General features: G+C 40.4%; 1 protein-coding gene across 6 annotated transcripts in view; it reads right to left on the bottom strand.

Moving 5' to 3' along the window:
- The window catches only part of CCDC85A (coiled-coil domain containing 85A), a 160,401-nt gene that overhangs the window by 115,975 nt on the left and 28,601 nt on the right, over positions 1 to 15,825 (bottom strand). The window contains exon 3 of one of the 6 annotated variants that reach the window (XM_025184185.2): positions 10,415 to 15,100. The exons of the other annotated variants lie outside the window; for them this stretch is intronic. Coding sequence (XP_025039970.1) covers positions 15,063 to 15,100 — 38 coding nt within the window. The 3' untranslated portion in view covers positions 10,415 to 15,062. Of the gene's footprint in view, positions 1 to 10,414; positions 15,101 to 15,825 lie in introns of those variants that run through there. 6 annotated transcript variants of the gene reach the window in all.

The raw sequence follows: 15,825 nt of genomic DNA, 5'->3' as shown, positions 1-15,825 counted from the left end.
AGGTGGGAGAGGGGAAGAGAGAGGCTGGGAGAGGAGAAGGCAACTAAAATGATCAGGGGTTGGGAACAGGTCCCATATGAAGAGAGGCTAAAGAGACTGGGACTTTTCAGCTTAGAAAAGAGGAGACGGAGGGGGGACAGGATAGAGGTCTCTAAAAGTATGAGTGGGGTGGAGAGGGTGCATACAGAAAAGTTCTTCATTAGTTCCCATAAAGAAGAACTAGAGGACACCAAAGGAAAGGAATGGGTAGCAGGCTTCAAACTAGTAACAGAAAGTTGTTCTTCACAAAGCAAAGAGTCAACCTGTGGAACTCCTTGCTGCAGGAGGCTGTGAAGGCTACAACTAGAAAAGAGTTTAAAGAGAAGTGAGATCAAGTCATGGAGGCTGGGTCCATGGAGTGGTATTAGCCAGGGGGTAGGAGTGGTGTCCCTGCCCAAGGTTTGTGGAAGGCTGGAGAGGGATGGCACGAGACAAATGGCTTGGTCACTGTCTTCGGTCCATCCCCTCCAGGGTCCCTAGGGTTGGCGGTTGGCGGCAGACAGGCTACTGGGCTAGATGGACCTTTGGTCTGACCCAGGACGGCCACTGTAAGCTCAGGGCTCAGGGTCGGGGGTCTCACTGGACACCCTTGATTCTCTTGCACACCTGCTCCTGGGGGCCAGGCTGGCAGCTCTCCTGCCCTAGACGGCCACTTTCCTGTGCCTAGTGTGGAGGTCGTGGATGAGGTCCACGATGTCTGCACTAGACCAGGCGGGCGCCCGCCTCTTGTGGACCTGGGCAGGCTCCCGGGAGCCGCCAGCCTGGTCCCGGGAAGAGGAGGAGGGCTGGGTGGCAGCGGGTGGCTGGCTCGAGCCATGCCATGTGCAGGGTCTCCTGGCTGGGTGCTGGCAGGCTTGCACCTGGCACGAGCACCGTAGCCAGCCCGTGCCCCTTTAAGGGCTCCGGGGCCGGGAGGGGGGCAGAAGAGTTTCCCTAGTGGTGCCCAGAGTGGTCACCAGGGAAAGCTGGGGAGGGCTAGCCTCCCACTAATTCGAATTAAGTGGCTACACAGCCCTTAATTCAAACTATTAATTCAAACTAGGCTTAGTCCTCGTAGAATGAGGTTTACCTAGTTCGAATTAAGCGCTCCGCTAGTTCGAATTAAGTTCGAACTAGCAGATCGCTAGTGTAGCACCTATCAAAGTTAATTCGAACTAACGTCTGTTAGTTCGAATTAACTTTGTAGTGTAGACATACCCTTAGGGAGTAAAGGAATCTCAGTAGTTGAGTGTGGCCCAGCAGAGTGATGCTGCTGCAGGGCCAGAGAATGGTGAACTGTTGCTTAAGGAAGTTCATAGGAAAAAGAGTCCTTGCAGTGCTTTTAGCAAGCAGTTTGCAGTGACTGAGAGAAGTGACAATGCCTTGCTTGGAGAAGGTATTCAGGAGAAAGCTCTGCATGTAAAAGGTAAGAGCTCGATGTGTGAGACACTTGTTTCACTGCCTGATAGACAGAATTTGTCTGTTAGCAGTGACTCCACTGACTTGGATTTAGAAGAATCTAGTGTGGATGGTTTTGGAGAGGTCTCAGAGGGACTGAGGATTGTTTCAGATGAGACAGAAAAAGCTCTTTTGGAAAAAGGCTTCTTCCTCATAGAAAGAGGTTTACCAATGTCTGTTCTTTCGAGTTTTTTTTTGAAAGAACGTGATTGCAGTGCGGATGTAAGTGAAGTTTTTTTCATAAATCGGCTCTAGAGTGTAGACATAGCCTTAGTGAGGAAAACAGAAGCACAAACTCTGGCAAGTCAAGTGTAAAAGTATAAATAATCAGAAAAAAAAATAATTTGAAGAGCAACTAGCAAAAGACAAGAAATAATAGCAAACATTTTAAGTCCCTCAGGAGCAGGAAGTAATTTTGTATATGTGATTTACATTTTGCCTACCTTAACATTAATAGGCAATCTGTCTTACAGGCTTTATCCTTTTACTAACTTTTCTGATCTTGGATAATGGTTTAACAACATGTTCAAATATTCATGATTATCTACTTTTTGGAAGAAAAATTAGTGACTAATACACTTTTTCTACTAAGACCAAGATCTTCATTCTCGATAATATTTTCAATTTAATATATCCTTCACAGCCCATTGATTAATGTACTGCTAGTCTATAATTTTCTTCAAATTAGGTATTTTCTACGCTCCAGAATAAATACTAGTAAATATATTTGCTGACCTTTTAAGGCTGTTAGAGATCAAAAACAAAATTTCTTGTTGCAGCCACTGCAAAATAAGTCACTGTTAAAAAATACTACTGATATTCTTCCAAACCAAACCAATTTAAATACTACACAGGGAACAGTGAAATGTCTGAAAGAGACTGATTAATAGACTTCTTTGTGTTGTTTTTAAAATTACAACCAAACTGCAGAAGAGTCCTTTAAAGGTCAAACTGATACTATAGAGGCAAGTAATCTAAAACATCTATGATGAATGAGCTGTTAATTATTTATAACAGTTCAACAGGCAGCTGCTAAAAATTTGTGCAGCTACATAGCATCTTACATTTATAGTGAAGATTTTAAAGTAAAATTATTATACATTAATAAAAAACAGAATATTGAAAAGTACAGTGTGAACATAAGAAGAATACCAGCTACTGTAATAGGAATAGTGAGCTGAGTAAAGCAAATAGAATTTGGCCCTAAAGCTACGTCTAGACTCCACTGCTTTTTCGGGATACTAAAATTATCCCGGAAAAGCATTGCTGCATCCAAGGAACATGCCTGTAATACTGAGGCCTAAAAATCATGGAGTAGAGTGGAAAATTTACTTCTCATGTCTTGCTTACAACATTCCTGTTAATAAATTTCAGAATTATGTTTGCTTTTTTTCAACAGTATCACACTATTGATTCATATTTAGCTTGTGGTCCACTATAACTCCATTTCCACAGTACTCATTCAAGATCCCCTAGTTAAGCCAGGGTGATCTCTTCCATACTTCCTATTTTTCCTATGCAGTGGAATAGTTTGCTCTTGTGCCCTTAATAATGTCTCTTTGAAAAACTGCCAACTTTCTCCAGCTGTTTAACCTCTTAGATTTGCTTCTCGTGGGATTTTACCTACCAAGTTCCGGAGTTTGCTACAGTCTGCCTTCTTGAAATCCATTGTCTTTATTTTGCTGTTCTCCCTACTACCATCACTAGAATCACGAACTCTTGTCAATTCATGATCACTTTTACACAAGCTGCCCTTCATTTGCAAATTCTCAACCAGTTGCTCTGTATTTATTAAAATCAAATCTAGAACATCCTCCCTCGATAGCTTTCTTCCACCTTCTGAAATTGTCTCCAATACAATCCAAGAACTTGGTGGATAATCTGTGCCCTATTGTATTGTTTTCCAAACAGATTCCTAGGTAGCTGAAGTCCCCCATCACAACCAAGTCCTGTGATCTGGATGATTGTGTCAGTTGTTTAATAAACTCCTCATCCTACTTCTTCCTGGTTAGGTGTTCTGTAATTGACCCCTACCATGACATCACCCGTGTTTTTTACCCCTTTTATACTTACCCAGAGACTCTTGACAAATCTGTGTCCTATTTCCATGTACACCACAGTCCAAGTCTATACATTTTAATATATAAGACACGGTGAGGAACCTCTGGCCAGTGGCCCAGAAGAAGCTTGCCAGGGTGGGCCCCTGGAGAACTGCCATCAGAATTAACCAGGCTCCTGTAGCAGGCTTCTGTTGCAGCATCTTTACCTGGACACAAACTTTTTACATTAGATATCCCAATATATTGTAATAATAATGCAAATCTTTAGACCCATGTAAAAAAAACTAAGCAGATTTTATTATTTTTCTGGCAACTGGCAAATCCATAAAAACCCAGCCAGGCTGGTCAAATATCAGTCAGTGGGTAACCCTGTGCATAACAGTGCTCCAATATGCTAGCATCCGCTTGTCCTTTCCTAATGATGGTGGAATCAATAGTTCCAATGGAGCAAAAGGGTAACTGATCACCTGGATGGAATATTCTGCAAAAAGTCACACCTTAACTGACTTCATCAGCCTCTGAGTTTTCAAGTCCTGTAAGCTTTTTCAGCTTTATGCTAATCCTGTGCCAGGGCTACTAATATAACCAGTCAATGACCAGTTCCTACACAAAGCTGAAGCGTTCACCAATAATCTCTCTCCATGCCCCTGCACTGGAGCTGATCCAAGTTTCAATGGGAGAATAGGACCTCCTCTTTCCTAGCACTCCTACAGATACAAGGTGTCAAAAGAGGTAAGGGATGGGGCCTGCCCCCTAACCTCTCACTACACTGGACAACAGGGAGAGTTCATAAAAGTAGTAAAGCAGTATGTGCTGGCTGGGAGCCCCTAGAAGAGAACCTAGATGGGTCTCTCTCTGCCACTTCCTGAACTCCTAAAACAGAAAACAGCTAACCTTTTGGAATTCCCACTTGCTAGTGGTCAACACAGCTTCTAATTAGTCTTTGAACACTAGAGAACTAATTCTTGGTGACTTTATGAAAAACTGTAGAAGAAGGCAAGGCCTTGAACTGAGACAGTAAGTTCAAGCATCATGTCATGTTAGATGACCATCTTTCTGTTGCAAGCCAAGGATGTGATTTGGCAATGAGGCTTTTACAGTTAAAGTGCTACATCCCTTTTGATCCTGCCGTGAGGACCTCACAACTGCAACACTTGTCCTCAGGACCACATGCCTCAATTACTGAAATCCCTGCTTAGCAGGGTGTCTCTAGTGCTCGCAGATTGTTCAGAAAGGCAGCCAGGACAATACATATGCCCTCTGGATAAAGCTACTGTTACCATGAAAGGGCCACCCTGTGTGCTTCTCATCAGCTGCCTGCGGCAGTGAATTGATTTTAAGATAGCACAGTTGATTTTTAAAGGCCTTAATAGTGTCAGAGTCAGTTTTAAGAGATGTCTCATCCTTCAGCCTCAGCTTAGGGGGTCTCTGCAGTCACGCACTATCTATTCTTTAAATGACCTATCTCTGGTTCTTAAGGTGGATCTAAAATATGCTTCACCCTAAAATCCATTTCCATCATCTCTCCCTGACTTTTATAAAACTCCTTAAAACTCCTTGCCATGAAGGTTTATTTGTTACTGTAAGAATTAGGGATTACTATTCATGAGTCTCTGTCCTTCTGCACATTTTTCTTTTGTTTTTTCTAGATCTCGACTACTTTTATTTTTTTCAAAGGTAGTTCTACTATTTTAATGACTTTAATTATGGCAATGTTTTAATGATGTAAAGTTCTTTTAGTTATTTATTAGTATCATCATTAGATGAGGCAAAATCCAGGAAGCAGCACAATGCAACATTTCTAAGTGGTTTCAAAAGGAATAATGGTTTCATCAGCTCTGGGCAAATGCAAAAGACCACAGAAGAGTGAGCGCCTGGAGTAGCACTGTTCAAAGTAAGTACTGTGTCTACACTGTCAATAGACAGGTTACAATGAATGAAAAGATTTCATAAAGTCACACAGAACGAGTGTGTCTGAAAAATACCATTATCTCCAGATCAAATGTGCTGCATTAATATATGTCTTCCTTAATATGAAGTTCATTTTGTATTTATACAAGCACACATGCTCCATGTTAAGGCTGTATTTAAAATACTTTAGAAAAAAGGGATATGTTAATTATATAACAATATACGGCCAACATACAATATATTGTTTAGTACTATTAATTCCATATTTATATATGAACCAATGTGTCACAACAATTCAATTGTAATTTCTTATTGTAAATGATCAAAACATAAATAATTGAATTGCCCCATCCAAGAAAAACCAAAAATCCATTCCTGAAACGAATAACACTGCTCATGGCTAGTTCCAAACAAACCTCATCTTGCATATAGAGAATAAACTAGACTCATTTTCTGTAGTCACTAAGGGTATGTCTATACCGCACTCCTCCTTCAAGAAAGGAATGCAAATGCAGCTGAGCGAAATTGCAAATGAAGTGCAGGTTTGAATTTCTCATGCTTCATTTGCATCATCACGTCCGGGCGCTATTTCAAAATACCCTATTTAGAAAAAAGAAATACAGTCTAGACATGGTTATTTCGAAAGAAAACCCTTCTTTTGAAATTACCCTTAAACCTCATTTTATAAGGAGTAAGGGTAATTTCGAAAGAAGGGTTTTCTTTCAAAATAACTGCGTCTAGATTGCATTTCTTTTTTTGAAATAGGGTATTTTGAAATAGCTCTCGGACGCGATTATGCAAATGAAGCACGGGAAATTCAAATTCGTGCTTCATTTGCAATTTCGCTCAACTGCATTTGCATTCTTCTCTCGAAAGAGGAATGCAGTGTAGACATACCCTAACAAGCCAAACCTCAGAAACTACAGGAGCATGGTTTGTCAGCACTTTTGAGAGAAAACGTTATAATCCCACTTCAGTTATGTCTATACAGCAGTGTTATTTCGAAATAACTGACATTATTACAAAATAACATTAACCACGTCTACACTACAAGCAGTTATTTCAACATAACATGGAAGTAATGTTAAGCCAGAGAACTTTTTACTCCAACTCCTGTAGCCCTCTTTTTATAAGGAGTAAGGGAAGTCAGAGGAAGAGTGCTCTACCTCGGACTTCCTGTTGTGTAGACAGGCCCAAAAGCTGAAATAAGCTATTTCGACTTAAGCTACGCGATTGACATAGCTCAAGTTGCATAGCTTATTTCGGCTTTAGACCTGCAGTGTAGACATGACCTTACTGTTTAGCTGTACTTTCTATACAAATATGCATATCACATTATTAAGAAGCAAAAGAATATCTCATCAAGTACTGGAGCTATTCAGAGTAAGGAGTTTAATGCCATTTCATTTACAATATACAGTTTTAATTTTTAGAATGCGAGGCAGTGTTCATCCTGCAAATTTTCATAAGAAGCATGGTAACCACCAAGGAAGAATGCAGTCTATTTAATTTATACTCTTAACTTTCTCTATCAATAGGAGACTTCCCCAATGTCATTCAGTTTCCCCTTTCCACCACTATAAGATACTCCCTCTTTTTGCCCTGCCCCTCAAACATAATTCTACCTGTACTCTACTCACAGCTTCCTCAACCTTCCCACAATTTTTGACATTGATGATCATCCCCTTCTCCAGGACATTCTCTCCTCCCTTGGCTTTCATTACTTCTAACATTTCCATTTGCCCTTTTGGTGTATCTTTTGGAGATTTCTCTTTCACTCCCTCTGCAAAGGACCTACAGGGCTTTGTCCTTGTCTACTCTTCTGCTTGGCTTTACCCAACCTCATTCATTCACTCAAATTTAACTATCATCTTTATTCTGATGGCGTGCAAATCTATTTCTCTCTGTCTGACCTGTGTCTCTGACCAGTCCCATATATCTAAATTTCTTTCTCTGAGGTTTCATCCTTGATGGGTCACTGACAACTCAAGCTGAATATGGCTCATGCAGTGCAGAACATGGGATATTTAAAACTACACTGAGCACAAAACAAGAAGGAATCATTTATAACATGGTTCGTCTCAGATAAATGACATCATGGGGTCCTGTGGCTATTGTCTCTCAGGCCATGTCTACACTACACGTAATATTGAAGCAGCTGCAGTCGATCTTCCAGGGTTCAAATTAGCAGGTCTAGTGAAAACATACTAATTCAAACTGAGAGGGGTGCTCCCGTTGATGCCAGTAGTCCTGCTTTTACGAGGAGTAAGGGAAGCTGAAGGGAGAGTGTGCTCCTTTAGACTTCCTGCAGTGTGGCCAGTGCCAAAATTTGAGTTAGGATTACTTTGCCTTAAGCTGTGCAATTAATGTAGCTGAAGTTGCGTATCTTAATTCGAACTTATCCCCTAGTGTAGACCAGGGCTCGGTGATTTCCATATTAAAGGTGTTGATCTTAAAAGTAAAATGATGGGGGATGAGCCTTAATAGCTTGGCTCTTAGAGAATTTCTTATGTGTATTTTGCTATGATTTCCTAGGCTGTTTTCACTGTTTGTATTAAACTACTTTTTTATTAGGTATTTTAAACTTCAAACATTTAATGCTCATCTTATCTTAAATTGGAGCAATGATTTAATTATTTGACCTCTAACCAGGAAAAGGTTTTGAGTGACATACATGCATTAAGCCCACACTATTATTATAAAATTAGCTACGTATATTACGAATGTTTTCACAGGAGAAAATTACATGTCTCTGCAGAATGTTTTACAGAAAAGACATTTATACAAGAGTGTTACCTCAGAAGTGACACCATATGGTCCTGCACTTCAATTTGCAAGAAATACTAAGTGTAAAATAAAACATACTCAAGTCTTTCTGACAAGCTACTGCCCTGTGAACCTTAAAATATACACATATTTCAGGGAGACAATAATCAGAGCAATCTAATTAAGAAACAGATCATTAGAAGACTATCAAAGGTGTTGGTAAATCATGCTCAGGACACATAACCTGATGTTTGCACTAGTTTTTATGCAGAATTAAAATAGTAATAGACCTCATCTGAGATTTAAAATAAAGGATGATTTACAGAGATTAAATTTCATTCAAACAGACTTTATAATAAATAGTCCCATTAAAGATTGAATATTAAACACCGCAGGAACTTACAGTAATTGCAGTATCTTTCTGTACATACACTAGGAGAGGCTACAGTACTGTACCAATCACTTCAGAGTGGAAAATATTGACAAATGGGTGTCCAAATTCCTTAGGCAGCCATGAAAATCTCAATCTTAACTGCAAATTGTGCCCATTGTAAGTGGTTTTAGAAATGAACATTTAGACTGCAATTCATTACGTAACCATCCTGTATAAAATAGAGATGTAAAATCTGGAGCTGTCCCTGCCTATGGTGGACCCCCATGGAGATAGAGCAAAACCCTTCCCACTAGTTAACTGGAACCAGTAAGCATCCCTGGTTAACTGGTCACATCTTCAGTACAAAAAATGACTGTGGGTGTTCTTTCCCAGAGCTTCTTTCAGATCTATGGCCACCCCTTCATACAAATTTCAACTTACCATTCCACCAAGCTAGTGCATGCCATAAACATCAACAGCAGTGATCTACCTGCCAGAAATATGTCGACGCTGCAGAGAACACTGACCCCACCCAGCTTGGAAGAGGCTAATAAGCTCCAGCCTCCACATCTGCCAGGGTCACAGTGTTCTGCCGTTTAGACTACACAGATGTGAATTAAAATATGCATACAAGAGCTGTGTAATAAGTTCCTAGGCGGATGCTGCAGGCGCGACTGGAAAGGTACCCACTTCATGATAATGTAGTCCTCTTTAAACAGGACTATATTAACTTAAACTACTTACCTTTTCATACCACCCATGCCAGACATATGGGCGAGCTACAGTTCAGCACTATGGTGTACTCTGCAATTCACATTTCTTTAGTCCGAACAACAGGGCAAGGTAGACACAGCTTTAGACACCCATCACAGAGAATTAAACATGCTACATCTCACCTCCTCCTGCCCACCAGTATGTTTGCAAAGATGTCACTGTATTGGATGAAATCAATGGCCAGACTGATAATACTGTTGCACAGTCTTATAGTAAGTCAGTTTGAAACAAAACACACACACAAATCAGGCTTGAACACAACATTTTGAAGTCTGTGCTCTTTTGTTTCTCCTTAGGTTAGCAATCTCTGGCTGATGCACAACTGATTAATACAATCAACTTTCTTTGCCAGAAGTTGACTATAGTCATAGTACAAAGCCTAATGTTGTAGCACTATACTGTAACTTGAAAAAAACACGTCACGAGAAACAAGATCAGAAATTAAATCTCCCTTTGCAAACATGATCACAGCATGTAATCCCTTCACCAATTTTTATGTAAAGCTTCAGTCCTTTGTTTATTAAGATGTTTTGGGGAGAGAGGTTCTTAAATTGCATTTTTTTTTTTTTACTTGTGAGCAAGGATCTTTAAGAGAATCTCATTACAAGCATACCAGGTTTTCTGCATCAAAAATAAAATAGTTGTTTAGTTTCCCTTTTGCCCAGCAAAAATGAGGTCTCTACAGAAAGTGGATTTCAAAAGGAAACAAACTGATAATGTTGGTATCATGATAATGATGAAAAATTAGTTTTTCTGTACATGACAGGAAAGCTTTATTTCGCCTAAGATATCAGTTTAGAAAGACCTATAAAGGAATGCTGTGTTGCTAAGTGGACACTGCATGGGCCTGCGCCTCAGGATATATGGGTTCCATGCCTAGCTTGGCCTTGCCAGATGCTTTCACCAAAAATCCCAAACATGTCAAAAAAAAAAAAAAAAAAACAGGAGACCAAACTTAGCTGAACAACAACAACAACAAAAAACCAAGCAGACAAAAGTTGTTGACCAAAAAATAAAAAAGGCCCTGCGCCTTTAAGAATCCCCTCGCTCCTCGTTTCCTCCCACCCATGCCAGACACAGCAGGGGAAGATTGTCCCCACTGGCCTTCTGTCTGAGAAACATTTTACATGTCTGGTATTTTCTGGGTTTTTTTACCGGACAGGGCCAGAGAAAACAGACTGGGCGAAAACCGGACACCTGGCAACCCTATTACTCCTAGGTGATCTTGGGCAAGTCACTTCCCCTCTCTCAGCCTCAGATCCCCCTTCTGTATTACACAGATAATGATTCTGACTTCCTTTATGAAGGACTTTGAATTTGACTGGTGAAAAGTGCTACGTCTGAGAAGCTGACTAACTTACATTTATCAGTTCTCCCACAGCTCTAGCTAAACATCAAGACTTGGACCCTGCAACAACTTAAGTACATACATAACATTATGCAGGCAAGCAGTCCCACTGAAATCCACACTCACAAAACAAAGTTATGCAATGCTGGTGTGATGGCAACCATCTCAGGGACTTAACATGAGTTTCTACAGCTAGTGCTTAGAAGATAAGGCCCCTAGATGACACTGTAATAGACTCAAAGCCTCATTCATGCAGGCACAGAGGGCGTTCTGGAACACACATGCAGAGCACTGTGCATCGGCAGATGTGAATGCTGATATCTGCAGCTCATTTTTGCAGCTACAGATGCAGATGCACATTTTGATCCTCGCAGGGCTCCATACACTAAGGATGTGAATGTTTAATGGGATAACTGGTTAGAGCTAGAGCATCCCCATGCCCACTGTGGGCAGGGAACTGCACCAGCCCCGCAGGGCTCGCCACGGACAGGAGACACTCCAGCCTAACCAGAGCACCCTTGGTCCACAGCACACCCAGACCAGGGCAGGGGCACAGCCCTGCTACGTGGCATCCCCACTCAAGCCTGACCAAAGTGCTGTGCCCCCCACACCCTGTTTAATTAGTTAATCAGTTAAAAATAATGTTTAACCAGTTAACCAATTAAACATTACAGTTAACTGGTTAACCAATTAACCAGGATTTTACATGCTTCTACACACAAGCACACACAGATTAGGCCTATGTACAGTCTTTGCAGAACTGGGGCCTGCAAAAAGAGGAGAGGATTTTCTGATGGCTCATCACAGCAAGCAAGGCACAGATGTATAAAACAATCAAAGCTACAGTGCCTCACTCACCCAGGCCAGTGCAACTGTTTCTATCCAGAAGACTGCAGCATTCACTTGTCCTGACAGCAGCTCAACAGGACTCTGATGAGTGCAGCACTGAGTTTACACATTTAGATTCAGAGCAAGCAAATTTAAAATCTGAGGATATGTACTGGGGCTGGAGCAGGCAGGCAGATCTACTACCACTGCTGATTGCCAGCAGATTCATTAACGAGATTATTCTAGTGACCAATTTAGTAGGGATTTTCAGTCCCTTCCTTTGCCAGATGATCTGTTTAAATACCGTGTAGACATAACCTTGGGAAGGATAGATACTACATTGTACATTTATTTCCATGGCTACTCAATCTCAGTTTTCTGCCCAATACTTTTAAAAAAAAATAAATTTACAAAACAAGAACAATTGAACAACAGAAGATACAGGAGCTGAACTGCTATAATGGGCCCATCCCACCAGGTCAGGGATGCTTCCAGCGTGGTGTGCAGTCCCCTGATCTTTCAGGGAACTGAAGAACCCAAGGAGCTCCCAAGAACTACACAGCACCTTGAAAAGGCAGGTCCTAATAAGCCTGTGAAAAATAATAGCACGCCCTGTAAAATGCCAAGGATTATCGGAATGATTATCACTGCAACCTTGCTTCCATGCATCGATTTATTGAACTGATGGAAGCAGAAACTATGACAAAACCTGTAATATAAACCAGCTCTCAGCAATCTCTGTTACAGGAAACAGACAAACCTTCCCATCAATGTTTTAAAAGAATTTCTGCTCACAGTGCAGGATTAGAAGACATTACTACTTACAGTATTAAGTGCTTGATCCAGATGAAATTAACCCACGCAGCTGCAGTCTCCCAGAAACTCTGTGGAATTTGCATTAATCCCATGGCTAGACTCAGCCCTGGATTTGCCAAAATAATCCAGCATGATTGAAAGCCCATAATAAGTTCTGCAGTTGGGTAGCGTGTTCCCAAAAGGGGCAGCACGGATCATGGTTTGAGCACTTATTTAACATAACCCTATGGCAGCCTTTGCCAATGGGCTTTTCTGCATCCCACCCCCAACTTAATTTAAAGCTGCCTTCCAAAGGAAAATTCTTTAGAATGCCCTTTCTCCAGATTGTATTCTCTGGAGCACAGCTGTCCCTGATGGCACAGGCAGGAGCAAGTAACATTTCCTATGCCAGTAAGGATGAACTGAACCCAACAGCTGCCACTGTGAAAGAAATACCCTATTTTATTCCCCAAGCCCACATAATCCCTTTCTTTAAAGCAGACCCCCTGGGTTTTGTTCTTATTTATGCTGAAACTCCTTTGCACTGCCAGAGCAGTCTAAATAAGACTCAGACATTCTGACTGCCTCCCTTCATTGTCATGCATGGGAATCAGGCTCATGATAGTGATGTTGGAAGAATCGCACAACAGATATGCAGGACATACCCTGATATCCTTCTGCAGGGGATGCGTCATCATGAACTGAGGAAGAACTTTAAGAGGAGTTGTGGCCAAATGTTCCTGTTCTGCTCTGGCCGACCTGTGAAGCTCTCTCCTGAAGTTAACAAAAGCTGCTTTGATAAAGAACTGTCCATAGGTGTAAAGTCCCCAGAATTGGCCTAAACCTCCTGTGTTCTTGATATACTCAAACCATCTTCTGATATTGGGCTGCTGCTGCCCTCTCTAAGGCCAGGTCTACACTAAGCCTGGAAAGTCGGGTTAAGGTATGCAATTCCAGCTACATAAAATACATAAAAGGGAGGCCAACAGAAGCAAACCCTCCTGTCAGCTTCCATTACTCCACTGCCAGGACTTCTGGTGCTGATCAGAACCACCCTCAGCATTCGATTTAATAGGTCTTAACTAAACTTGCTAAATTGAATGCCAGAAGATCAATCTCCAGCGCAGCCTGTTAGCCATCTACCTCTGTCCTGATTTGTGCTCCATTCTTCCATCAGCCTGTCATAGTGCAAGAAGCACTGCAAAATCGAAAGAGACAAATGAAGAAAATGTCACCGGTCTGTCTAGTAGCTTCATATCAACTGCCCCTCCCACTTATGATGATATTGGTCACCGTGAGAAGGAAGGAAGAGATGTTGGATGAGTCTTAGTGCTTTGATTTAAGGAGCTCCTCATTCTCTAGGACACACCATTTCTCATTGTTAATGCTGCTTGTTTTAACTCTTTGCATTTTTCCCACTCTGGATAATGAAAACCAACTAATAGTTTCACTCTGGATTATAGTCTCCTTTCAGTCAATTTCAATGTCATGTTCTCATTCATTAGTTCATTGTATTTTGTGGTTAAAAGCAATTCAGATAATTTTGGGGGGAACAGAGGACAGTACTTATATTTATACTTGAGTTTTATGTAAATTCACTCAAATGATTTGAAGTTTGTAAAAGCATGCTATTAAAATCTTTAATTTGGGGGCAAATTTCACCTATTTCATACTATTTTTCCATAATGCAGATATCTGCCATCTCATAGTAAAGAAATGATAATTAAAACTAATATCTAAAAGCAATCTACTGACAAATAAATCTCTTTGAAATGTAACTATATTAAACAAGAAATAAAAAGAGATTTGCCATATTAATAAAACATTGAACACTTGCACAATTGTACATTCAAACCAATATTTTGTTCTCAAAGCAAAAAAATATTGATTTCACATTGCAATATAATTCAGTCATTCAAACAACACCCTTTTCCAAATGGATATCAGAATTCTTCCAGCAACTGAGTTTGTCAGATTAAAAAAAAAACCCTTCTGATGACAGAGTACCAGAATAAAAATGTGTTGTCCTGGTAACAGACTCATAGCTTCACAATCTACAGTATGCTCTTCCAAGTGGTTGTTGATAAATGTTTACATGCATATTAAAAAAGACCTCTGTTTGATTTGAATTGTTTCATAAATGCCAAGAAATAGGATAACAGAGCTCCCTTTATGCAGCATTTCTTTTTGCTGTTAGACAGCCACAAGTATCTTTTCTGTCTCCTTTGGATCTGCAACCTACATATAAGAGCTGGACTGTGATCAACACAAAGAGTTGGCATCATCCAAGTAATTCTCAACAAAGTCAGGATGACTGGGTGTTTTGAGTTGACATAACTCTCAGATCCAAGATTCCAAAACAGTCTCATCAGTCATTTTTGTGTTTTCAGTTAATCCAGGGATTCAACTTGAGTACAATTTTTCAGTATATTCTAAAAGATAGGCAATCTCATTTTCCATTTTATTACTTTGATATTGAAGTAGTAAGAGATATAAATGCCGATTCCCAAAAGCTAACAGAGCTTGGTTGAATATATCCAAGTTGCAGTGAGTCTCTCCAAACTACACACATGCGCTGTAGTAGCAACTAGATGAAATGTAACATTCAGCATATTGATTGCAGGATGTATCAGGTCTCATTTCTTAGCAAGTTCCAACAAGGAATAAATTAAAGAATACTAAGCACCTGTACCTGGCGGAGACACTGATTCTGGTGTCTTCTGATGTTTAGTTAAGACTGCGGAGCCTTTGGTCTTGGTGGTTCGAGATCTGGTTAGGAAAAAAAACTTTGTTGGAATGCTTTGCTTTTATGTTTTATTATTTTTATGGATTTAATAATGTAGCAAATCCTAAAATGGTTCAAGGTCCAACAACAAATGAAAACAGTGACTAAAATAGCAAGTTAATGATGTCATTCAAAAAAGCGCTGCAAGAAGAACTTTAGAATGTTCCAATTTTAGCCCCTCTGCATTCGTTTCAACAGTTTTAGTTTGACAGGTTTTGTTTCACTAACTCCAGTGAAATACTACATAATCTATAGTTAGACAATATTTTCCTGAAATATATCTTAGTGTTCCTAGTACTGACCTCAGACAACAAAAATCATAGGATAGATTTTTAACAATCTTTAGATTCATCCACTGTAGAACTCTGTACTAAAAGACTTCTAAACCAACATAGGATGTAAATTAGCACATTATCCCAGCTTTCTGCAGAGTTTGTTTAGATGTGAGTTACACAGTAACAAAGCACTTCAGTCATGCTTCAGAAAGCACCACAGATGTTAATTCTTAGCTGTAAATCTACATTTCTAAAACGTGCAGGTAATGATCAAGGCAGAACTAGGGATGCTAAATATTGGTTAATTGAACAGTCAATTAACCTAATGAATTCTTATCAGTTACTCAACTATTCTATAGTCCCCGGGGGTGGGGCCGGCAGCCAGTGTGCTCCAGCCTCGCTCCTGAGGAGCTCCCCACCATCCCACACTTTGT

The sequence above is a fragment of the Pelodiscus sinensis genome, chromosome 3 (genome assembly GCF_049634645.1).
Source record: "Pelodiscus sinensis isolate JC-2024 chromosome 3, ASM4963464v1, whole genome shotgun sequence".
Taxonomy (NCBI): domain Eukaryota; kingdom Metazoa; phylum Chordata; order Testudines; family Trionychidae; genus Pelodiscus; species Pelodiscus sinensis.
Note: the sequence above shows the minus strand (reverse complement) of the source record. Positions and strands in the feature narration are given on the sequence as shown.